The sequence below is a fragment of the Peromyscus leucopus genome, chromosome 4 (assembly GCF_004664715.2).
Source record: "Peromyscus leucopus breed LL Stock chromosome 4, UCI_PerLeu_2.1, whole genome shotgun sequence".
NCBI lineage: Eukaryota > Metazoa > Chordata > Mammalia > Rodentia > Cricetidae > Peromyscus > Peromyscus leucopus.
The window spans coordinates 128,904,762-128,931,240 of NC_051066.1; the positions used below are offsets into that span (position 1 = coordinate 128,904,762).

General features: G+C 45.4%; 1 protein-coding gene across 1 annotated transcript in view; it reads left to right on the forward strand.

The window, feature by feature from the left end:
- Hck (HCK proto-oncogene, Src family tyrosine kinase) overlaps positions 1 to 22,456 on the forward strand; it is a 51,926-nt gene extending 29,470 nt beyond the window's left edge. Inside the window, exons 9-13 of the mRNA XM_028887461.2 lie at positions 833 to 1,012; positions 2,325 to 2,401; positions 9,893 to 10,046; positions 19,626 to 19,757; positions 21,945 to 22,456. Of these exons, the coding sequence (XP_028743294.1) occupies positions 833 to 1,012; positions 2,325 to 2,401; positions 9,893 to 10,046; positions 19,626 to 19,757; positions 21,945 to 22,147 (746 nt within the window). The 3' untranslated portion in view covers positions 22,148 to 22,456. The remainder of the gene's footprint in view (positions 1 to 832; positions 1,013 to 2,324; positions 2,402 to 9,892; positions 10,047 to 19,625; positions 19,758 to 21,944) is intronic.
- The last annotated feature ends 4,023 nt before the right edge of the window (positions 22,457 to 26,479 follow it).

Here is a 26,479-nt window from a genome sequence, read left to right on the forward strand (position 1 = left end):
TCATGTCCTGTGGGAGCCCATTTTCAGGTTCCTCGTGGCTTTACCCAGCAGGTCTGCATAGAGAGGATGATTGGACCACAGGCCTGAGTGCAGGTGTCTGAGATGTCTGCACTTGGCTGTGCTGGAGGGGGGGGGGTGTCTTTTGTGCCACCCCTTGGCGTTTCTATAAATACCCTAGGGCGGAGACTGTCAGGGCCCGTTGAAATAGGTTCAGGCCCTCTCGAGGCTATCCTGTATTTTCTATCTGCTTATCTCCACACTCTAAATCCTTCTATCTAATATTTCCTGCTGCTCGCACTCAAGAAAGCTCTGGGGAACTGTGGGGGTGGTGGGTAAACGCCCCACAGTGTCACAATCTAATTAGTGCTTTAAGGGTTACTACCCATTATTACCGTTATTTTACAGTGCTGGGAATCAAACCCAGGGCCTTGCACGTGGTAGGCAAGTGTTGTACCACTGAGCTCCAGTACCAGCCCTTGTTTTTTTGAGACATGGGCTGGCCTGGAGCTGCCAGCTCTTCTACATCACAGCCTTGGGAGTTCTAGGGTGACAGGTGTATGCCCCAGGCCTAGATACAAGGCTGTTTTTCACTCTTGCAAAGAGCCCTTCAGAGTGAGTGCTTATTTTCATTTCCACCTGGCAAATGAGGGAAACACAGGCCAGAGAACTGAGGTCATTTGTTCAGTCGCTCTCGGCTAGGAAGCAGGGAACTGGTCTCCAGCCCGCAGCTGGTGGTGCCCTCTCTCTGTCTTAAAGGACTAGGTGGATGGGGAGGGTTCCTCCAGGACTGCTGGATCCTAACACCCCGCTCCTTGCTCTGTGCTTTCTCCAGCCACCTACAACAAGCACACCAAAGTGGCGGTGAAGACCATGAAGCCAGGGAGCATGTCTGTGGAGGCCTTCCTGGCAGAGGCCAACCTCATGAAGACGCTGCAGCATGATAAGCTGGTGAAGCTGCATGCTGTGGTCACTCAGGAGCCCATCTTTATTGTCACGGAGTTCATGGCCAAAGGTGCGTGGGCTAGGACGGACTATGGTCCAAGCAGACTTCTTCTTTCAGACTCAAAGATGACCTTGACCTGGCTCTTCTGGCCCTTCTGACAAGTCCTCGCAAAAGCACCAACAGTCAGTCTGGCCTGACTCTCAGAGTGAGACCATGTGAAGGGTGGTTATGGAGAGGAAGGGCAGGGTCTTCAGAGCAGGGAGCAGGCAGAGCCTCTGGGACAACAGAAGAGGTACATGGCTTCCTTGTGACTTGTACCTTGGAACCTAGGTACTGGACCGTAATGAAGCCCTGCTTGGAGTACTAAGGGACAAGAAACCACACGGAGAGAGACCATAAAGATGAGACATCATCTTGAATGTTCCACCTCTATCCCCTCACTTCACAGTGTGGTCCACCAGGCCTGTTATGACCAATGCACAGCATCATGGGAAATGTTCATGTTGTCACTCCAGGCTACTAAGCTTTGGGCTACCCTACCAGTGATCATTCAGCATATCTCAGGAATGTTTGAGACAGGCTTTCACTCTGTAGCCCAGGCTATCCTGGCACTGACTATGTAGCCCAGGCTAGCCTCAATCTCACAGCAGCTCTCTGCTTCAGCCTCTCAGGTACTGGGATTATAGCCTCACAAATGCTTGTGTCTCCACACCTGGTTTTTCCAGGTTTCTTTTTTAATTGTTATTTATTTATTTATTTATTTATTTATTTATTTATTTATTTATTTATCTATCTATCTATCTATCTATTTATTTATTTTAAGATAACTGTTCTATAGTCATTTTCAGCTCCTGCTCATTTTTGGATAAACATCTCACACAACATCATCCAATGTGACTTGAAATGTCAAAACCTTTTCCATTTTCCAAATCTACAATCAGCCAGTTTTCTAAAGCCAGGCCCTGGGCACCAATCTCATGAGTCTACCTCAGTTAAAGAGTCCAGCTGGCAACCAAAGAGTCCTTTCAGAGAAATCCAGGCTCTGGCACTCAGACACTAGGAGCAGTAAGTAGCAGTCCTAACTCCAGCACTATGGCTGGGCAAGAGGAAAGCTTGTAGTCATGGCTATTTTGCTAGCTGAAGTGGAAAGATAGCTGGAGCCCAGAAATTAGAGATCAGCCGGACAGTATAGCAAGGCGCCATCTCAAAAAGAAAGTTGGTTGGAGATGTAGCTCAGTGGTAGAGCACTTGCCTCTCATGTGTGAGGCCCTGGGTCAATCCTTTCACTACAAAGAAGAAAATCCTCTAGCGCTATGAGAAAGTGTTAGCTAGTTTTCACTAAGGTCTAGTAGACAACGTTCCTTCTCCATCCCCTCTGCAGGAAGCCTGCTGGAGTTTCTGAAGAGTGCAGAAGGTAGCAAGCAGCCATTGCCAAAACTCATTGACTTCTCAGCCCAGGTGAGCCTATGCCAATGATGGTCAGGAAAGGTGACCTCACTTGAGCGCTCTGTGTCTATTATGTGAATACTTATCCCCTCCACATGCACATGGATTGTTCCAGGACCCCACAGATACCAAAACCTTCCGTATGCTCAAGTCCCTTATAGAAAATCGTGTATTTACAAAAAAACCTAGGCACATTCTCCTGTGTACTGCATACTGGAGGCTTATGGAATCCGACATAAATGCATGTAAATAGTTGTCACGTTGTATTGTTTAGGGGATAATGATCATTTTAAAAAGTCTGTAGAGACAATGCAGATGAAATTGTTTTTAGAATATTCTTAGTGTCCGGTGGTTGATTCTGCAGATGCAGAACCTGCAGATATGGAGTGTTCTTCATATGGACCAATTCATACAGAGCTCACATCAAAACTGTGGAATGGGTTTTTAGAAAAGATTGAGTTTATTATTTTATGTATATGGGTCTTTTGCCTGAATGTAAGTCTATGTGCCACATGTCTGCCTGGTGCCCTCAGATGCCAGAGGAGGGCATCAGAACCTCTAGAACTGGAGTTACAGATGGTTATGAGCCACCCTGCAGCACTGGGACCCTATCCAGGACCTCTGGAAGAGCAGCCAGTGCTCTTATCCACTGAGCTAACTCGCCAGCTCCTGGAATAATTTTGTTGGTTTGTTGGGTTTTGGCGTGAGGCATGGAACCTAGGGCCTTGCACATACCAGAGAAGGGCTCTGCCTGTGAGTTCCATTACCAGCTGTGGAAGTTGTCCATTCCTTATGTAACAGATCACCTCAAGGCTTAGTAGTCTGAAATAATAACTGAATATTTCCCATGATTCTCTGGACCGACTGTAGCAGGCTAGGTGGACCACTCTGTGAACTGAGGGGACGTGAGTTAGAATGTCCAAGGTGATCTTTCTAGTCTCTCTCCGTGTGGCCTCTCATCACTCAGTATTTTAACACAGCTTCTTCACAGCCCAATATCAAAGCTCCAGGAGAACCCATTCAAGGAGCAACTGGGGCTTAAGCCTCTGTTTGCACTGACTTGTCAATACCCTGGTGGCCAAAACCAGTTGCAGCAGCCAGAGTCAGAGTCGGTGCAGGAGCAGAGTCCTGGCGGGCAAATAGAGCTTGGTCACTGGAAGGTAACTCATCCCATTTTACAGCCCTGAAATTGAGGTGTAAAGACTTAAGTATGAAGGGCATGATGGTGAATGACTAATCCTAACATTCGGGAGGCAGGAGATGGGTGGTCAGGAGTTCCAGGCTAGATGATCTGAGCGGCAGACTGTCCTTAAAAAAAGTTAAACTCGCCGGGCAGTGGTGGCGCATGCCTTTAATCCCAGCACTCGGGAGGCAGAGGCAGGCGGATCTCTGTGAGTTTGAGGCCAGCCTGGTCTCCAAAGCGAGTTCCAGGAAAGGCGCAAAGCTACACAGAGAAACCCTGTCTCGAAAAACAAAAAAAAAACAAAAAAAAAAAAAAAAAAGTTAAACTCGAATGAGGAAACTGAAGCCCAGGGCTCTGCAGCTGGCCTGGGGCTGAGTGGGGGAGGGGCAGTGCAACAATGATGGAAGTGGCTGACACTGCTGGCCTCATGCAGGTCGCTTGCAGGTGAGACCATGGGGATTAAACAATGAGCTCTCTTGACCTACCACTCCATGGCCCTGGCTCACAGTCTGAGGAGCAAGAATCCAGCAAAGAGAAAGGGATATGTAAGCCTGAGGGACGCATCCTAAAACCCCATTTAAAAAAAATAAGCACAACAAAAATGACTCAGTGGTACAGAGCTTTGCTAGGTGCAGGGCACACTGGGTTCTATTCCCAATGCTGTACAAAAAAGAAAAAGAAACAGTCTATCTCATCTGCCACACACACACACACACACACACACACACACACACACACACACAGCACAGATGTTGTTTTGCTCCAACCCTGTCTCGTGCTTTCTGCTCTCTGTGAGAAAACATGGCGGACAGTGGTGCTGTGGAGATGCACGGCTTGGTCCAGGAGCCGTCTGAGAAGGACCACCAGGAAGTGGTCCCTAGGAGGAACCTGGGGATTAGAAATTCTGCACATGCAGAGGAGTAGGAAGGAGGTCTAGACAAAAGAAACAGCCAGCACAAAAGCCCAAAGAGAAAATGAAGGGGCTGAGTCTGGTCAGGAGGAACACAGATGAAAGAGATATGGCGTGCAGCCTGCTGGGAGCTGAAGGAGTCTGCAGCTTAGCCTAGGGTTGAGCCTGGTGGAGAGGCCCAGGTCAGTGCTCATTTGAGTATGCAAATACCCGGGACTCAGAACCACTAGCAAGGTCTAAGCAGAGACTCAACCTTCAGAGCCCTGAATGTCAGAGACATATGGAAATCGAGGCCTGGCGCTTCCGTCTCAGTGGGCCCCAGTCCTCGGGAAAACAATAGTGTGGCCTGTTACTAAAGTATAACCATCAAACCAGCAGGAGCCTTGCTGGACAAGGGTCAAAGGCTGCAGAAGGGGCTATTGTTGGGGCTGGGGTCATAGCGGAGTCAGTAGAGTGCTTGCCTAGCACGCCTGAAGTCCCAGGCTTGATCCCCAGCCCCACCAAAACTAGATGCAGTGGTGCACATCTGTAATCTGAACATTTGAGAGGTGGGAGCAGGAGGACCAGACGTTCAAAGTTATCCTCGGTTATTTAGTGAGTTCTAGGTCAACCTGGGCTACATGAGACCATCTCAGAAAACAGAGCCACACGCCCCCTGCTTCACAGCTGAGGAAATCAAACAAGGCCGGAAAGACATTCTGGTCTTGGGGCTGGAGAGATGGCTCAGTGGTTAAAAGCACTGGCTGTTCTTCCTGAGGACCCAGGTTCGGTTCCCAGCACCCACATGGCAGCTTATAACTATAACTCCTGTTCCAGGGGATGCTCCTACAAACATATATGCAGGCAAAACACCAATGTACATAAAATACAAATGAATAAATTATTTTAAAAAAAAAAGACATTCTGGTCTTGGTACACCCAAAAGCAGAGGTTGATTCTGAGCCCGAGGCGAACAGGATACTACCTGGGGACCTGGCTTTGTGACCTCGGTCCTACTCTGCTTCTCAGTCTCCCTGTCCAATGAGGAAATTGCATCACAAATGTAGCTTTCAAGTTTGATATCTGTTTTTACTCCCAACTTTATTGGTGAGATAAAATTTTATATAGTAGATTTTTTAAAATGACTTAAGAGAGTTATTCCTGGGCTGGAGAGATGGCTCATCATTTAAGAGCACTGGCTGTTCTTCCAGAGGACCCAGGTTCAATTCCCAGCGCCCACATGGCAGCTCACAACTGTCTGTAACTCCAATTCCAGGGGATCTGGCACCCTCACACAGACATACAGGCAGGCAAAACATCAACGCACATAAAATAAGAATAAATAAATTATTTTAGAGAGAGAGAGAGCGCTATTCCCATTGAAGTTGGCAGAGAGCCACCTTATTTGTGATCTTTCTTCTCTCTGACCACTCCTAGACAACCTGAGGACAAGTCCTGGCCTAGAGACTGGCGATGCAGCTCTGGGGTAGAGTGCTTGCCCAGCACACAAGGTCCTGGGTTTCATTTCCAGCAGGATACACATAAACACAAAAGAGCCTTGGGTTAGACTCTGCTTACCAGTTCTTCTGGGACTCCCTCATGCTCTCAGAAGCAGATCCAAGTTCTCCTGCCTGACCTCATGGGGACCCGCCTGGTAGTTTTGAAACCTCATCCGATCATCATCATCAAGTCCCAGGGGCACCTGGACCCAAGTCACCTATCCTTACATAGTTGACAAACATTTGAGAAGCAGCATCCCACCAGTGTGGGGTTTGAGTGACGTGTAGGGTGTATGGGTTGGTCCTAGCTCTGCCGGTGAGGCTCTGAGCAAGACGCTCGGCCACTCTGTTGGCATTACTAGCCACTTCTGAAGTGACTACTATATGGAAGACACTGTCCTTAGGTGTGGTACAAGCTTAGAGGGTAATCTCCCTATGAACTCTGGGAGAAAGGCTTGAGGTCACAGAGCTTGGGGATCAAGATAAGCTGGACCAACTCTGGGGCCCTTAGCCATGATGCTCTGTTATCTCCCAAGTGGAGTTAGTTTTCCTGCCCCCGCTGAGCTCACTTAAGAACCACGGACGTAGGAGTGTCAGCCAGTGGGAAAGCACTAGACACAGAGGGTGAGTGGACTCAGCCAAGCCATAGCTCACAACCCTGGTTCTGGATCTTATGTGCTACGTAGCTATTGACTCGTTATTTACTTCTCTGGGCTTTCATTTTCCCTCCTGTGGAAAGAGATAGCAAAACTACCTCCCCAAGTCCATAGTAAACAAACAAAAATTCTCTGTTTATCAGTTTATAGTGAATAAGCTACATTATCATCCTAATAATTTTTGCAAACTAGTCTTCTAAGGATGCCCTATAAATTTCCCATACTCTCCAGGTTAAAACCCAGCTCACTCCACTATAACCTCTATTCCAGACAAAATCACTCTTGAGATTGCGGGCTGAAAGTTGGACCTGTTTCCACTGCCTTTGATGCCCCCTGCTGTTCATTCTTTAAAAGTGCACTTCCTAGTCCCTTGAGGCTTTGATTAGACTCAGCCACCCTAGGTTCCCCAGATAATCTCATCTGATAATTCAGTTCTGGGCTATCTAGAGTCAGCCTGATTTGATGCTGATATTTGGGGCCAGTATCTCTGTGAAATGGATATGATGGTCTACCTTCACAAAGCTCCAAGGTAGTTTTATAAATTGTACATGCTGTTTTCTGGACAACCAAGATTCATCTTCTGCCTCTTCTGTCCTAACCTTTGTAAGTAAGAAAATCTCTAAGTCATAGCCATGAATCTTTCTACCAGAAGCTTCCAGAATAAGAATTCTCCACACTGGCCAAATGCCATGGCTGGCCAACTCGGCTGCCGTCTCGGCTGAGATCTAGTGCTTTGAGTTGGTCTATCCCGACATCTACTCCATCTATGAGCTGCTGGAGCATGTGGAGGAGCTGGTGCTGCAGAACCAGATCCAGGAGCACGTCATAGCTATAGAAGATGAAAACCAGAAGCATAGCTCTGATCAAAGATGGCTGTGGCCTCCAGCACCTGCTGCAGGACCATGGAGTAGCTCCAAGGAGCCTGAGAAACCCACGGAGGCTCACAGGGGAGACACATCAGTGCAGGAGGAGTCTGCAGAGCCCACGGTATCTGTGGAACAATTTAAAAAAGGCAGGTCCTATGGGAAAATGCTCTTAAAGAGTGGACTCAGGAAACTGGAAGCTGGCAGAGCAGAGCCACACATGGAGAATGACGAAACTAAGACACAGAGATGAAGGGTATGGGAGCAATGTGGGAGAGTACCACTGCTGCTTACCCTGCTGGGACAAGGAGAGTGTGTCAGCCGGGTGAGCCTCTGGCCTGCCAGCATTGAGAGCAGGGAGGTGTGCAGTGGACTGGAGTTCTTTTGGATCCTGCCCCTGGATGCTCTGCCTAGCCACAAGATCTTCCTGACTCTGAGCAACAGCCGGATATTCAAAACAAGTCTCAGTGATGGTCCAGTATTTATGGTGCTTCAGAAACCAGATACCTTGAATCAGATCAATGACTCATTGCAATGAATATTTGCATGTAAAGTTGTTTGGAATATATATATATATATATATTGTGTGTGTGTGCGCGTGTGCGCTGTGTGACACACTGCAGTTTTCAATGCCACTTCGACAAACAAATATGTGATGGATAGGTGGGAAAGAGGGAGAAATGGAGCAGCACATGCGTGATGGAGAGAGGCAGAAATAGAGATGTGACATTGGTGACAGACGTGGGAGAAGGCTGCGGTGGACAGGGCACAGGGGAGCATGTCATTGCTGAGTAGGGCTGACAGGGTGGTGTGTGGCAGCCAGGAGTTTGTGCAGGCTCTTTTCCGAACACATTGCCCAGTGGCACAATCGTCCTGGCTCTGAACAGCAGCAAGATGTCCAAGATGAAGAACAACTCATTCTCTGGATTGGACCTCCTGGAAAGACCCCCATCATCCATGCTGCCCCAAGAGGCCTTGTCAGTATCCATGGTCCATGCTACAGTGGAGGACATGCTGATATCCGTGGTCCATGCTGCTACCCCATCCATGTTGATGCCCAAGGTCCTTGTGAATGTCTGTGGTCTGTGCTACCACTGGAGGCCATGTTGATGTCTGTGGTCCATGCTACTGCTAAGGGCCATGTTGATGTCCATGGTCCACCTGCATCTGGGGGTTGTGTTGATGTCTGGCCCATGTTACCACTGATGGCCATGTGAGTGTTTATGGTCTATGTTGCCACTGAGGGCCATGAGGGTGTCCATGGTCCATGTTACAGCTAAGGGCTGTGTTGATGTCTGTGGTCTGTGTTACCACGGGAGGACATATAGATACCCTTGGTCTTGGCTGCCACCCAAAGCCATGTTGATATCTATGGGCTGTGTTGCCACTGGAGATAAGTTGAGGTCTGTGGTCCTTGTGACCACCAAAGGCCATGTAGATGGCTGTGGTCTATGCTGACACCTGAAGTCATGTCCATGTCTATGGCCTGTGCTGCCACCAAGGGCCATGATGGTGTCTGTGGTCTGTGCTGCAGCTGAAGGCCATGTTGATGTCCATGGTCTGTACTGCCACTGGAGACCATGCTGAGGTCCATGGTCTGGGCTGACAACAGAGGCCAAGTGGATGTCTGTGGTCTGTGCTACCGCCAGAAACCATGTGGAAGTCCATGGTCCATGTTGCCACTGACTGTAAAGAAAGGAAGGTACTTTTGCAGTGGCTTCGATGACGGCAGACAGTTGAGAAAGAGGGACAGGGAAGGCTTCTGGGACAACCTCCCCCCAACAACACCCTCCCCTCACCCCCACAGAGAAACAGTCCAGATAGGAAGCCATTGAAGAGAACTCTTAAAAATTGTGACAGGGGGGCTGGAGAGATGGCTCAGAGGTTAAGAGCATTGACTGCTCTTCCAGAGGTCCTGAGTTCAATTCCCAGCATCCACATGGTATCTCACAACCATTTAGAATGAGATCTGGTGCCCTCTTCTGGAAGGCAGGGATATATATACATATATATATGCCAGCAGAATACTATATATAATAATAAATAAATCTTAAAAAAATAAAAAATAAAAAATTGTGACAGGGATGCTAAAGTGTAGCTCTTCATAGTTGATGCCTTCTGGCAGGGGTTGGGGTGTGGAAAGACTCAGTTTTTTTTAAGGGGCTGGCTGCTGGTGTTTGACCATGCTATAGTGAGTATATGGAAAGCACAAATGGACTTGGGTTTCCTTTTTTTTTTTCTGGAAGGTCACAAGGTGGGGGTGGACCTGAAAGGACTGGGAAGTGAGTGATTAGGATGCATTATGTGAAATCCCAAAATAATCGATAAAAATATTATGCTGGAAGAAAGAATTCTTTTGAATTATTTACTAGAATTTAGTATGTGAGGTTGACCCTGTCTCTTCCGGGCACAGATTTCAGAGGGCATGGCCTTCATTGAGCAGAGGAACTACATCCACCGAGACCTCCGGGCTGCCAACATCTTGGTCTCTGCATCACTGGTGTGTAAGATTGCTGACTTCGGCCTGGCACGGGTCATCGAAGACAATGAGTACACAGCTCGGGAAGGTAGGCAACGCAGCCCTCCCGGAAGGGCTGTGAGATCTGAGGGTGGACACCTGCGAGAGACTGGAAAGGGCCAAGATCTGTCCTCGACTAACTCCTGCAGCAACTTTGGCTGGGTCCTTCTGCACAGTGCATTAGTGGGCAAAATACTCAACAAAGGCTACATAAGGAAGGCTTTAATTTGGCTTCTAGTTAGAGAGGACAGTCCATCCTAGTGGGTCAGTAAGAGTATACAACTGGTCATATCGTATCCACAGTCAGGAGGCAGACAGACAAATGCTGGTATTCAGCTCGCTTTTTTCCTTTTCTTTTTCTTTTTCTTTTGTTTTTTGTTTTTTCAAGACAGAGCTTCTCTGTGTAGCTTAGGAGCCTATCCTGGAACTTGCTCTGTAGACCAGGCTGGCCTCAAACTCAGAGATCCACCTGCCTCTGCCTCCTGAATGCTGGGATAAAGGCGTGTGCCACTACCGCCCTGTGCTTTTTTCTTTTTTGTGTGGTCCACAGCCTGTGGGATGGTGCTACCCACATTCAGGATGGGTCTTGCCACCTCAATTAGCCCTATTAGGAAGTCCTTCACAGACACAACCAGGGGCTTTTCTAGATGATTCTAGATCCTGTCAGGATGATAATGTTAATGTCACACAAGACTTGAAGAGGAACATTTCAGATCAGACTTGAAGTGACAACTTCAGAAAATACAGGTAGTAGTGAGAGGTGAGAGTAACTTTATTCACAGGAGACAAAATCAGAGTGACCTAAATGTCCACAGACAGGGTGTGCATACCAACTGTACACTCACAGGATGTGGCATCATACAGCAGTGGAAAAACCCACACCGGGGGCTGGAGATGACACAGTGGTGGAGGTTTGACTGACACAGAAGGCCACAGGTTCCATCCCCATCACACCACACACCAATGCCACCTGCAGCTAAAGGGGAGGCATGACATCCAAATGAAAGAAGTGAGCCTAAACAGAGCAGATGCCAGGAGGTTCCACAGACAGGGAATCCAAAACAGGCAAAAGTCATTTGTGAAGCTCATAGTGTTCTTCCTAATAGCCCCAGACTGAAATACCCTAACTGATGCCCATCAGCTGATGAACAGATGAAGAAAATGTCGAGTATCCATACCACAGAATAGTGTTTGTGATAAAATGGAATGAAGTGTTGGAAGGTGCTACAACATGTACAAGCCTTAGGAGCATGCTCAGTGGAAGCCAGGCACAAATGCAGATATCTGTTACCCTTGGTATGAAATTCCCAAGTGAGACCAAGACGGCTGTGGAGGCTGAGAGTGGAGCAGTGGTTGCCTAGGGCTGGGTCGGGGACTCGGGAGGAAGGGGTTCTGAGTGCTTGGGATGGGACTGGATGACACATGATGAAACGGCCTAAAATTCACAACTCTTCCACTATTATGAAAGCCACTGGAGTACACACTTTAAATGTGTGGATTTTATGGCCTGTGAATGATATCTCATTAAAGCTGTAAAATTCACTTATATTGACAAAGCTGTGAATAGGGGCTAGCTGGAGCAGAGAGGTACTGCCTGGGAGGAGCTGGAAGGAGTCTTCTGAAAGGCTGCAAATGTTCTCTGCCTTAATCTGATGATGATCACAGGGGCTACTCAGCTATCAACTACCAAGTTAGAACTTAAGTATCTGTAGACTTTAGTCAAGTCTAGAGGTGCAGGCTTGTAACCTCAGCTACTCTGGAGACTGAGATAACAAGTTCAAGGCCTGCTAAAGCAAGTTAATGACCCTGTCTCAAAATAAAAAGTAAAGGGGAAGTAGTTCTGTGGCAAGAGCACATGCATAGCATATGCATTGTGCTAGACTCAATCCCTAGTAACACACACACACACACACACACACACACACACACACACACACACACACCATTCGATTTCTGTTATGATTGGATAAAGTTTAAACTAACTACAAAAATATAAAATGAAAAGTTGGATATATGATCTAAGTCTGTAGGGAATAAGTGAGATATGAAGAAAACTATCTGGATATAAAAGATGGCAGCTGAGGATGTGGCTTGGTAATAGAGTAATGCCTACCAAGCATGTTCAAGGCTCTGGGTTCAAGCCTTAGTACCACACAAAGCAAAAGTATGGAATAAAGAAAATTACTAACTTAGAGTTAGAGCTGTAAATCCCAGCCCTCAGGAAGCTGAGGGTTATCATAAGTTGGAGCCAACCTAGAATATGTAGACTCCGCTTCTTGAAAAGAAAGGAGGGTTGGAGAGACAGCTCAGGGGTTAAGAGCACTGGCTGCTTTTGTAGAGGACCTGTGTTCAGTTCCCAGCACCCACATGGTTGCTCACAACCATCTATAACCCTATTTCCATGAAATGGAATTTGTCATTTGCCTAAATTGTTCTATTATTAATAACTCGGGAGTCAGATATTGGGGTAAAAACCTGATAGAACAAGAAAGCAGCAGAAGAATGACCAGCTGACCCTGTGTCCACACTTCCCAGGTCAAAAGGGCCTGCGAATCTTTCTAAGCCCCTCCCTATTTCTTCCTGTGTCTCTCTATTATATCCTGTGTCCTCCAAAATCTCTATGGGTAATTCTGGTCAGCTAGTCATTGACTCTGCCCCCTAATTCAAGGTTAACTTTATTAACAGTCTCAGAGTGTCATACTGTGGTCAAATATCCTGAAACATCTCCCTCTTTTTGTCTAAATAAAAAGGAAAGGTTTCAACTCTAACACAGTAAAACTATATACAATAAGAAAAATTATCAGGTACTGTCTAAATAAAGAGGAAAGGTTTTAACTCTAACATAGCAAAACTATATACAATAAGAACAATTATCAGGTAAGAATTACATTGACAATATCCAGTCCATTTGTATTTAGTAAATTCAGAGAAATTGCTCTATTATCTATCCTATTTTGCTGAGTCCTAGACCACTTTCTATCATAATTTCTATTACCATCCTAAAAATATCCTTTTAGACCTTAAAACATTTTCTTAGATAAACAACTTCAGCTTTTATGTCTCTCAACCTTATACATCACTTTGTAAGTTTCTTTTCTGAATTTGATAACAAAGAAAATGGTGTAACTATCTATCTTCAACCCCTCAGAGACCCAAAAAGGATATACTATTACCAAAATAAACAGGAAGTACAAAGCAAACAACTTCCAAAACTACAGAAATGACAGGGCTGCCTGGCTGCCTGGACAGTTACCCAGGGTTCCTCTGCAACATTAGGGTATCTGTCTTTGACTTACAGGCCTAGGATATCTGATATACTTTTCTGGGAAGCAGGAATTTTGAAGGACTGTCCTACCTTGTCTTGGCAAAGCTTGGCAGTTATCTTCCTTTGTGTCCTGCTTGTCCAATTTGGGCAGCATACTGTCAGCAAAAGCTGCCCAAATGGCTAGCTTTTGCCACAAAGAAAGCAAACTCCATATGGATGTTCTTCAATGCCCATCATCTTCTCTGAAGTAGATTGGTGCTGCCAGGAGTAGACGTGTCTGTCATGAAAAGTCTTATGGTATTAAAACATCTTAAATGTCATTTTTTGTAGGTCTCTGAATTGTTTGAAGACTATCTATTTAAAATATATCTCTGACCTTGAAAACAGAGCTAACATGACTACAAGTCTGATCATTATAGATGACTAACTACTAACCTGCATTTCTTAATTATTCTGAATAGTTTATAATAATAGTTTTCAGGGACTATAGTTGCTTTTTAGTTTAAAAGTAAATTCAGCAATCTATACTTTCATCCCATCATTCTTATATCCTCCCTTTTTTACCTTTTCAAAGAGATCTCTGAATCTAACCTCCTTTGCTTAGTTTCCTCCCTGACCATGACCAATAACAACTTGAAACTAACCCCCATAACTGATAATAAACATCCATAACCCACCAAACAACCATCTCTTGGGAATGTGGGTGTCATGTTCTTAAAATTCCTTCCTGTCTGTCTGGGGGTGATGGTATCTTTAGGGGACCTTGAAAATTTGAGATAAAGATCAAGTCCTGGGAGAGCTAGCTGTTGTCTGGTCTTGGTGTGATGAGAAAGTACAGGGATTATCTCAAGTTCTGGCTGGAGTAGTCTATGAGGCTGGACCATCTTAACTGCTTTGGATTGTCCTGAGAAGTTTGTAGTCCAAAGCTGATCTTTGGGTTGTGTTTGTCAGCTTAGTGGCATTATCACAATCTAGGTGGATCTGTCATTGCAGGGCCTCATCAACTCCTTGGAGACCTCAAAGGTCACTGCCAGGGATGGTCATGGTTCACTGCAGAAAACTTAAACATTTTAAATGTCATATGCAGCAAATCTCCAAGAGGTTAAAGAACCACAATCTGTTAAATACATATGGGGTACACAAACTTAGTTCCTAGTTACTTGCTTCAGACTCAAGCCCAAAATTGTGTAAGCTAGATAAAGCTTATTTATAGAATTAGTTAATATTCTATATGACCACTAATATCATGAAAGTTTAAATATATATATATATATAATCTTATAAATTTTGAGATAATATTTATACCTTAAGAAAAGTATTAAATAGAAACCAAAGGATGATGAGATTAACAGCAATAGAATAGTCCCATAAATTTTGTTTTCCTCTGTCCCATACCAGGTGGCTCTTGTGACATGAGACAGAGATTTTGGATTTTCCTTTAACCAGCGTGTGTGGGTTTAGAGAAGAAGAGAGCCATGCTCCAATTCCAAGGCCAGCTTTAATTTTTAATTGAATTGGGACCACAAAAGGACCTCTTGCATTATATGTCTGTAGAGAAGTTGCAATGTTAGGGAGCACTAATTCAAATTAGCATTGTGTGACAGAGTCCTGAGGGTGGAGAATGGCACAGGGGCAAAAAGGCCTCAGTCGCTGCTGTTGGCAGTGACTCTGGCTCTTTCCACAGGCAGGATCCAACCCTAAGAGGAAGCATTAGAGTCAACATGGCAGTTTGGACTGCAGCAAGAGTCTGGGGCTACGTGTCCTCAGTTCCCTCCCTGGGTCCTGGTTAAATTGCTTTCTTCCCCTGATGCAACTACTTCCATGATGAAGCCAGTTAGGTTTATTTGTGTCCAGCTCTGAAAGGCTCCCATGCTCATGGGTGCTTAGGGTGATGTGTGCCTTGTGGACATTAAACCTTTAGGGATGGTGGCCTAGCTTCTCAGCCCACAGGGCCACTCTGGCCATGAAGCCAAATGCCCTGCTGAAGTCTTTGAAACTGAACTGCTTGAAGCTTTCTAGCTCTTTCTACCCCTCAGCCTAATGTTTGGCAGCTTCTGGTCCTGCTCCTCAGCTTTCAGCCTATGTGCTCTGCCAGCCATGATGAAGCAAGGACAGCAGGTGGCAGCAGAGAGTGATTAAGAGCTGGGCCATGATCTCCAACATTGATTTTCAACATTGAGATGGTGCAGAAATAGTTGCATTCAGAAGAAATGATGCAAAGGTGGGCGTGGTAGCACATGCCTCCAATCTGGGCAATAGAAAGGTGGAGGCAGAAGGATCAGGAGTTCAAGGCCATCCTCTCTATGTAGTGAATTGAGGCCAGCCTAGACTATGTGAGAGCCTGTCTCATAAAAATGAATGAATGAATGAATGAATGAATCAATCAATCAATATGCTCCCCCTTTGGATATTGATCTCTTTTCCAGTCTAGTGATAGGCTGTCCCCCATCCACCCCAACACACCCCACCCCCGATGATGCTAAGCCAGAGCAGTGAGCTACAGCTCTGATTTAGTTACCAGAGGAAACAACAAAGAAGCCATGGTGTGAAGTTCCTGAACTAAGTGTTAAGTGAGCCAAGTGGTCAAGGTGTTTCTGACTTCTGGTTTTTGCCTTACAGTGGGTTTATCAGAGAATAATCCTAAATCAAGGAGCAGCTGCAGACCATGTTCACCAATGAGACTGTAATTAAGACAATACCCACAAACAGCTAACCAAATCCATCCTAGAAGGAAAGGAGGAGGAGTAGACAAAGAACATCCAGTGACTAGGTCCAACCTCGGGCAGCAACTGAAGTCCCCTCCTGTAGCCAGAAGTTTTCCTGTGTCCTGCAGCCACTCGGTCCCAAATAGAGGCTTATTATTAATTATAAAGTGTTTGATCTATGGCTCAAGCTTATTGCTAGCTCTCTGACATCTTAAATTAACCCAACTCTTTTAATCTATATTTTGCCACATGGCTGTGGCATTACCAGTCTGCTGGCATCTTGTTCCTTGGGCAGCTGGATGGCATCTGCCCTGACTCTGAGCTTCTTCTCCCTGTCTCTCCACTTGGATTTCCCACCTGGCTTTTTTTTTTTTTTTTTTTTTTTTTTTTTTTTTTTTACAATACCATTCAGTTCTACATAACAGCCACAGATTCCCACCTGGCTTTTATCCTGTCTTACCATAGGCCAAAGCAGCTTTATTTATTAACCAGTGGGAGCAATATATATTCACAGCATACAGAAAGACTGTCCCACAGCATTTCCCCTTTTCTGTCTAATCAAAAAGGAAGGTTTTCATTTGAACATAGTAAAATTATATATAACAATACAGTTATCAAGTAAGAATTACAGTTAAAATATCTAGTCTATTTGTATTGGGCAAAATTAAAGAAAATATTCTATCATCTATCTTTGTGAGTCTAAAGTTTTATATCTAATTTACCTTTTATCATAACTAAGGAAAATTATAATTATCTTGTCTTCAACTCCATCAAAGACCCCAGAAGGCTATAATATTACCTAAGTAAACAGGAAGTGTATTGTAAACAACTTCTTTTTTTTTTTTTTAATAAGGCAGGTCTTACAGGAAAATGCTTTTATTTATTTATTTATTTATTTATTTATTTATTTATTTATTTATTTTTAAGATTATTTATTATGTATACAGAAGAGGGTGCCAGATATCATTACAGATGGTTGTGAGCCACCATGTGGGTGCTGGGAATTGAACTCAGGACCTCTGGAAGAACAGTCGGTGTTCTTAACCTCTGAGCCATCTCTCCAGCCCCTGTAAACAACTTCTAAAACTGTGGAAATGACAGAGACATCTGGCTACCTGGAGAGTCATCCAAAGTTTCTCTGTAACATTGGGGCATCTATCTTCAGCCTACAGGCCTAGAGTCTCTGGCATATTTTTCAGGAAGTGGGAAATTTGAAGAACTATTCTGTATAATAGCAAAGCTCATCAGTCACTTTCCTCTGTGTCCTGCAGAATGTCTGGCAGTTTCTTCTGTAAAGCAGGAACCTGAGGGACCATCCCACCTTGTTTGGCAAAGTTCAGTGGTCATTTTCCTATGGGTCCTGCATGTCCAGTTTATACAACATACTGTCAAGCAGTCCAGGCAAGAGCAGTTTCTTGCCCAAATGGCTAGCCTTTTCTATATTGTAAGCAAACTCCATAACAAGTTTCTTCGATGCCCATCATTCTCTTTGAAGTAATTGGTGCTGCAAGGAGCAGACATATCTCACTGTCCAGAAAAGGCTAAGTTCTTAAAATATTTTAAATGCCATATTCTGTAGGCCTTTGAAGTATTTGAAGATAATCTATATAATTAAAATATATCTTTATATACCTAAAAACTTAACTAACATGACTATAAGTTTGATTATCATAGATGACCATTAATTTGTGTTTAATATTACAATTTTAATGAGTTGCATAAACATAATACCTTAAACAAGAGCAGAAATACACATACAGTATAACAAAATAAACCTTAAATTTATTTTAATAAATGTAATTTATTAATGTAAAGTATTTTGAGATTAACAGTTGTTTTTTGGATTAAAGTAGATTTAATTTCCTACCTTTTTTCATCATTTCTATATCATATCCCCCTTTAAATAAAAACAAACATTCATAAACAATATTTTGGAAATTTAGGCTTTCTATACTACTTCCTGCTGATTGGGGGTGCTGGCAATCTTCTGGGGATCCTGAGAAAATTTAGGATTATGGTCAAGTCCTGCCTGGAATCATCTATGAGGCTGCATCATCTCAGCCAGTTGCCTTGAAGCTGTTCTGGATGTTGGATCATCCACTGGAGACCTCTCAGGGGGTATTCCTTGATGGAACCATATTAAACTGGAAGGAATCCACAGCTTCTCATCTTCTGTCGAAACAAAAGCAGAACCTCTTTTCCAAAGCAACATATCCTTAGACCCAAATTTTAAAATCAAAATACCATATGTTGGTTTAACTTAGCAGCCCCTACAATCAAATGTCTCTCTGCAGTTAGAAAAAAAAAATCCCAAAGACAACACAATTATATACAGTATTCAGACTCTCTGTGTATTTTCCATCTTCATTTGGCTTTTTTAATTTTATTTCTTTTTAAAGGACTTTATCCTTTTTCTTTCTTCTCCCAAGTCTACGTATATTTTTAAATACAATGTAACCCATTTAAAGGTTTTTACCATCTGAATCTGTTTTACTGTATATCTTTAATCCTTTTTTGACCCAGAGAGTTTTTAAACTGCTAAGCTATGGGGCTAGAACCCAAGTGGTGCCCTGGCTGCTGGCTCTGCCCTGTTCAGCTTTTCAACATGGCAGAGGTACATTCACTGCCAGTTCTGGGAAGCAGAAGGTCTATGCCACCATCAAGCAGCTTGTAGCACATTGCCCACAAACCCCATTTAAGTGTCCCATAGCAGAACCTCTGGAAAGAGCCATGAGTGCCACCAGCATGAACCAGGAAGCCATCTCTTAAAGGAGCCACACATCTGTTAGCCACCAACAAAAGAGCCTATCTGAAAAAATGCAGCTACCAAGAAGCTGTGTTTGACTCATGTTTTTGTGAGTCTAGAATCCCTTTTTAAGCTTTTGTCAGGTTTTCTGCAGAAATTCCAGCCCCATGTTGGGCTCCAGATGTAGCCAGAAGTGTTCCTGTGTCCTGTAGCTGATTGGTCCCAAATAAACACATAGAGGCTTATTATTAAACATAAACTGCTTGGTCTGGCTCAGGCTTATTGCTAGCTTGCTCTGACATCTTAAGTTAACCCATTTTTATTAATCTATATTTTGCCACATGGCCATGGTGTTAGTGGTCTGCTGGCATCTTGTTCCGTGGGCAGCTGGATGGCATCTGTCCTGACTCCACCCTTCGCCCTGTCTCTCTGGCATATTATTCCTGCCTTACCATAGGCCAAAGCAGCTTTATTTATTAACCAATGGGAACAACACATATTCACAGCATACAGAAAGACCATCCATAGCACTCTCCTGCACCCCATGGCTGGAGGGTGGGGTAAGATATCAGCTGTGAGCTGGACTCAAGGCCCCTGAAGCTCCTCCATCCCCAAGGACCTCTAGGATTCCACTTCCCAGAGTTATAATTCACCAGGTATCAGCCGAATCAAGGAGGTGGTCCCCAGAGCGAGCACCTGTATTACATCCCTATGCCCATTCCTCATTGCTTCAGGCTGTGTATCCTCAAGACAGATGTCTCTTGATACCATGGATCTGGGAGGCACAGTGCAGGATCATCACTGTTTGCAGGGGGCAGCAGGTGTCCCTGTCCCGATTCCTCTACCCTAACGGAGTCCCAGCCCTCACAGGTCCCCAGATTCACCCTGATTCTGCTCTGTCTAACCCTGCAGGAGCCAAGTTCCCCATCAAGTGGACAGCTCCTGAAGCCATCAACTTCGGTTCCTTCACCATCAAGTCTGATGTCTGGTCCTTCGGTATCCTACTGATGGAAATTGTCACCTACGGCCGGATCCCTTACCCAGGTAGGGAAAGGGACCTGAGTTTAGGGGTGTGTCTAGAGCTCACCCTGGCCATGGTTTATCTTGTCAGCATGTCTATTAAGCTCAGCTCTTGATCATCCCCCAACCTCTCTTCACCTTTCCCATTTCAATCAGAGGTACCACCACCCACCATTCCTCAGCCTGCACATAAAGGATCTGTTGGCTGTTTGGGTCGCTGTTTCATCTTTCACACACCCTGTTGCTCCTAAACAATCAGAGCTCAGAGCAGGAAGTGGATGAGAAGATCTGAAAAAGCCAGAACTGGCAGGGCCTGGGTATGGTGATGAATGTAGGTGTTTGCTAAAGTATCTAGGAAGCCATGAGATGGCATGGGGCTGGGAGGAAGTCAAATGATTTTTTTTTATTTATTTTATTTTATTTTTTGAGACAGGGTCTTAGGATGTAGCCCTGGCTGGCCTGGAACTTGCTATACAAACCAGGCTGGCCTTGGAGACCCATCTGTCTCTGCTTTCCAAGTGCTGGGACTAAAGGTGTACACCACCACACCTGGATGATTTCTCTCTTTGAGATGTATGCTTGAGGCTGGAGAGATGGATCAAAGGTTAAGAGTACTTGCTGCTCTTGCAGAGGATGGGGGTCTGGTTCCCAGTACCCATGTGGCAGCTCACAACTATCTGTCACTCTAGTTCCATGGGATCTGATGTCCTTTTCTGGTCTCCAAGGATACCAGCATATATATATATATATATATATATATATATATATATATATATATATATATATATACATGTACATATGCACATATGTATACAGAAAATAAAAATAAATATGAGGGGGCAGGCTTTGGTTCAGTGTGACTGGATGAGAGTGTGTGACCAAGGTGGCACCAGGCAGCAGAGATAAGCTGATGAAGTGGGCCACATTTCAAAAGAAGGAGAGAGAGTCAAGGATGGCTGTCCTGGCACTGAAGGAGCTGTGGACATTTGAGTTGATTCACTTGGGGTGATATATAGACATCCAAGCAAGATGTTTAAGGTTTCTTTGTTTTTGTTCTTAGTTATTGACCCATCTCTTCAACAAACCCCCCAAGTTAAAAAAGAAAACTAAAAATAAAAGTAAAGTTGGTGATCATAGGTATTTCATGGTTGTTTTTATAGGTAACAAATGTAAACTTAAATAGAATAAGGAAATGATCCTATTCAGAGTGACCACTTGTTCTGTGGGTACACTAGTAAAATCCAGGCAGAGGATTACATGACTACATCCATTCAGATGCTTGAGGTTGCAGTTAACAAAACTAATGGACAGCCAGCGGTGGTGGCAGTGCACACCTTTAGTCCCAGCAGAGGCGGAGGCAGGTGGATCTCAGTGAGGTTGAGGCCTTCTGATCTACAGAGTGAGTTCCAGGATCAGAGCTACACAGTGAGACCCTGTCTCAAAAATAAATAAAGAGAAGTGCTGGAGAGATGGCTCAGCCCTTAAGAACACTGGCTGCTCTTCCAGAGCACCCAGGTTCAATTCCCAGCACCCACACGGCAGCTCACAACGGTCTGTAACTCCAGTTCCAGAGGATCCGATACCCTCATACAGATATACATGCAGGCAAAATACCAATGCACATGAAATATAAACAAACAAACAAACAAATAAATGTAGATAGATAGATAGATAGATAGATAGATAGATAGATAGATAGATAGATAGATGGTTGTTATGTGATATTTGTTTGTGTTCTGACGCTTACCTAGAAATCAGAGAAGCAGAGCAGCCAGCCACCGGAGAGTTCTTACCTCTACGCAAACTCAGACCAAATGCATGGGCTCTCAGACTGAATGGGAGCCCCACCCTGTCTCTACCCCCCTTATATTCCTGTCTCCACCTCCCTAGTGCTGGGATTAAAGGTGTGTGCTACCACTGCCTGGCCCCTATGGTTAACTGGTGGCTAGCTCTGCACTCTGATTTCCAGGCAAGCTTTATTTGTCAGAACACAAACAAAATATCCCACAACAGATGATAGATAAAATGACGACCAACAGTGGCAGAAACAGTAGATTGGTTAATGCTCTGCCTCCTGTGAGATCTAGCATGGCTTGGTGGCTGGACAGCTATTAGGACTCAGTTTCCACATCTTCCCCAAACAGTCAGATGGTGACTGCAGCTCCATTTGCTCCTCCCACACACACACTAAATTCCACACCTCTTTCTCAGGCATGTCAAACCCAGAGGTGATCCGCGCATTGGAGCATGGGTACCGGATGCCTCGACCGGAGCACTGCCCAGAAGAGCTCTATAGTATCATGACCCGATGCTGGAAGAACCGACCAGAGGAACGGCCCACCTTCGAATACATCCAAAGTGTGCTGGATGACTTCTACACAGCCACTGAGAGCCAGTATCAGCAGCAGCCTTGATGGGCAGGACATGAGCAGAGCCACGCCCCAGGAGTGCCTGTGGCATGCTTAACCTTCTGGGCTCACTCCCAGACACCAACCCCCACTTTACACACTCCAGCCACAGATTCTTCAGTTGTTGAGTGGGTGGGGTGGACTTCACAGTCCTTTTTTGACTCTAGTCGTCTGCAATCTGCCGTTCTCAGGGACCCCAAGTTGGTATTTCTTATTTGCCTGAGATGATTGAATTCAAGCTATAGCTGTGGTTTAAGTGGGAAGCTTAAAAATAGTATTTAAATAAAGATGTGAATGTCAAAGGCTTTTCCCAAAGGTCAGCTTCCCTGTTCCCAAATGTCTATTTGCCTCCTTGCTGTGTGACATATCAGAGGGAAGAAGGACCTTCCCAGAGGCCACAAGTATGAAGAAATGAGAAAATCGGGGGGGGGGGGGTGTTAGTCAGCAAAATGCTTGTCCTACAAGCACAGCGACCTGAGTTCAATCTCCAGAGCTCATGTAAAAATGCTGGGTGTGGTGGTGTGCATTTGTAACCCCTGTGTGTGTGAAGGGGGAACCAGAGGATGGATGCCTGGGACTCAGTATCCAGGCAGTCTAGCCTAAGTGGTGAGTTCCAGGTCAGTGAGAGACTCATCTCAAAGGAGACCGATGGCATCTTGGGGAATGAATGACACCTGAGGGTGCCCTCTGACCTCTACATACATGTACACACATACACACACACATACACACACATACACACACACACACACACACACACACACACACACATACACCTATGCATAAGAAAGGGAAAGATCAGAAGCAATGCTCAAGCTTTTCTAACCATCCTAAAATACGTGCTGGCTCAACCAGCTTCCTTTTGTTTCCTTAACAAATCATGTGCTGCAAACAGCACATGATTATCATGGCACGGTGGGGAAGCCAGGAGTGCCAAATGGGCTGGGCTGACAGGGCTTTGTTGCTCCCGGAGATTCAAGAAGAGGGATTCCTTCCTTGCCTTCTCTGGCCTCCAGAGGCTGCCCTCTCCTGTGACTCAGGTTTCTGCACACCACTCTGAGCTCTACTTCCGTCTTCTGGTCTCCCCTGCATCTTCAGCTGCTGCACCCTCTAAAGTAATCACACTGGACTCACCTAAATAAGCCAGAATAGTCCTTCCACGTCATGATCCTTAATCACATTTGCCAAGTCCCCTTCGCCAGGCAGCCTTTGAGGGGCTGTTTCTCTGCCTACTATACTGGTGCCCGGATGCTTATGGTTTTGCCTTTCAGAAGCTGGGTCTGTCAGGGCACCACATATGGTTTCTCTCCTGTTGAAGCCATACTGATCCGTGTGCTAGACCTCCCTCAGGGATGGTGGCCATTTCCCATGGCCACACAGCCGTCATGATTGCAAAGATGGTCTTCATCACTGCAGGAGATCTTGGGTCTGAAGGGGGGACTACTGAGAAGAGGACCTGGTACTTTGTAAGGGATGCTCTTGGTGGCCAGGAGGGAGACCTGACAGGAAGTAGAGGGGACAAGAAGGTAGTGAACACTTTCTGCATTATCATCTCCGCTGAAAGTTCTTGGCAGTCAGCTTTTGTCATGGGGAGAAGACAGGGCTGGTGACAGTGGGACAGAGCACAATGACATTCTGTATCACTGCATCTTCCAAAGGTCCTACATCACAGCATCCCCTAGTGTCACATGAAACCCTGAACTTACCGAAGCCAGTCTGCATCATCACTCAGGAGCTCATGGGTCTATCCTTAAGAACTGGGTCTAAGAACAGTGGAGACTAAGGTGAGCTGGCTTTTAATCTACGTTCTCGGGAGAGAAACAAAGTGACTGTTCTCCCCATTTTCAAACTACAACCAACATTTCTACGAGCACGAAAGGTGCAGAGATCTCTCCTGAACAGCTGCCCTACAGCAAGGGTCACCCACTGGGAGGGGTATCCTTTCTTCCAACTCAGTTCTGACCCTAACTAGCTGGAGGTACTGTCAGATCCCACAGGTTGGGGGCTCAGTCCCCACGACTTCCTCCCTTCTGCCTTAGATGCCAGATGAAAGAGGCAGGTTGTTTTATGCAGGCTTTCACTGGCTGCCTGTAAGCCAGGCTCCCCACGGCTCCCTCCTAGGTTCCATTAATTTGCTCAAGCTGCTCAGGGGACTCAGGATGAGAATGAGGTTTTACTGTTTTATCATAAACGATACCATGAAGGAAAAGATGACAAAATGCACAGTGGGAAAGGGGCCACGTGGCACTTCCGTGTCCTCTTTAGACCTGCCACTCCACAGAAATCGCCACATATCCACCTATCTGGGAGCTCTCTGAACCCTGCCCTTCGGAGTTTTATGGAGACTTTATTGCCTAGGTGTGATTGCTAATAAACTGGGTGGGAAAACCCAGCAAGGCCTGTCTTCGATGTGTGTGTGTGTGTGTGTGTGTGTGTGTGTGTGTGTGTGTCTTCTCTACGGGGCTTTCCTACCTTCAGGGTATGGGTTAGGATCCCACTGGAGTGAGGAGGCCCTTATCACATACTACACAACAAGAGTCTTTATGGCCAGATCCCAAACAGAAAGGCAGGGGGATGATAAGAGTTGCTATGACCTACTTAGAAAAGACATAGTTTAGCTTTTATAGCTTGATTTGAGGAGGGAGTTATAAAGTGGGAACCGTGGACAAAATCTAAAACCAGCATCACCGATATATATCTATAGATATAGATATAGATAGATAGATATAGATATATGCTTACATGTGTATTTCATATTTATAATACACACACACACACACACACACACACACACACACACACACACACACACACAAACTTACCTCGTCTGTAACCTAATTGATTGCGCTCTTGCTTTGTGGTTTAGAATACATACTTTGGAGTCTGAAAGCAAAGCCCAGGATCTTACTCACAACCTTGCAATAAAAATCGGTTCTCTTTCCAGTCAGTCATCCATGCGAAGAGCACTCGTCCCTGTCCCGCTGATGTTGAGCTCGGCCATGAGACTTGTTTCGGCCAATGGTACATTAGCAAAGGCAAAGGAAACAGGTTTAGAATGTTGTTTCTGGTCTCACCCTCCAGCCTTCTTCCTGATTAGAATGTGACCTAAGGAAAACGAGAGACAGGAGGAGCAAACCTGGACCAGCCTTCAGGCCAGCACCAAACCCAACCGAGCCCAGTCCAGGCTGACCCCCAGCTGGTCCTCAGACATGCGAAGGAGAAATAATTATCATGAGCTTATGCTTTCAGGAGCTGTTTTGTTACATGGATATTATGGTAATGGCTGACTAAGACAGGCCTGGCTTCATTTTCTTAACAATTTGTCCTTTGCAAATTTTTAAATTACTGTTTTTGAGACAGGGTCTTACTGTGTAGCCCATGTCCTGATCCTCCTGCTTCTGCCTCCTGAGGGCCAGTTTTTAATTTTTAAACTTATTTATTATTTATTGCAGGGAGTTGACATGTGTCGCAGCACTCATGTGGAGGTCAGAGGGCAAATTGTGGAAGTTGGTCCTCTCCTTCCACCATGTGGGTTCCAGGGTTGAACGTAGGCTTGGCAGCACCCGCCTTTACCCGCTGAGTTATCTTGCCAATCCCAGTTTGTAATTGTAACGACGTGCAGTTAACCAAAACACACTGTGTTGGGGGCTAGACAGCTGGTTAAGAGCTTACTGCTCTTGTGGAGGACCTGGTTTAGGCTCCTAGTCACAACTATCTGTAACTGCAGTTCCAAGGAATTGGATGCCCTCTTCTGGCCTCCTCAAGAATGGCAGGCATATGGTGCACCAGCATGCAGGCAAAACACACATACATATAAATAAAATCCTTAAAAAATTGTGTGTGTGTGTGTGTGTGTTTGCGGGTGGGGGCACACCACAGCAGCACACATACTGAGGTCAGAAGACAACCTCAAGTGTAGGTCCTCACTTTGACCTTTCACCTTATTTGAGACAGGGTGTCTTGATGTTTTCATCTCTGTGTGCCAGGCTAGCAGCCCTGAAAGCTTCCACAGACTCTGCTTCCATTTAGAGAGGTGCTGGGCTACTGATGCTTGCACCTACTTGCATACAGCTACTTATTCCGGGGGGAAGGATGTGGGACAGGGTCTCACTCTGTAGACTAGGCTGGCCTCAAACTCACAGACATCTGTCTGCCTCTGCTTCCCTGGGGTTAGAGGCATGCCCACCATTCCTGGCCCATGCCCAGCTTTTTATGTGGGCTCTGGGGATCTGAACGCAGATGAACTCAGTCTGTCAGGCTTGCACAACAAGCCTGCTTGGGCTACATAGCAAATGTCAGGCCAGCCTGGGCAAAAGGGAAGAAAGGAGAGAGACAAAT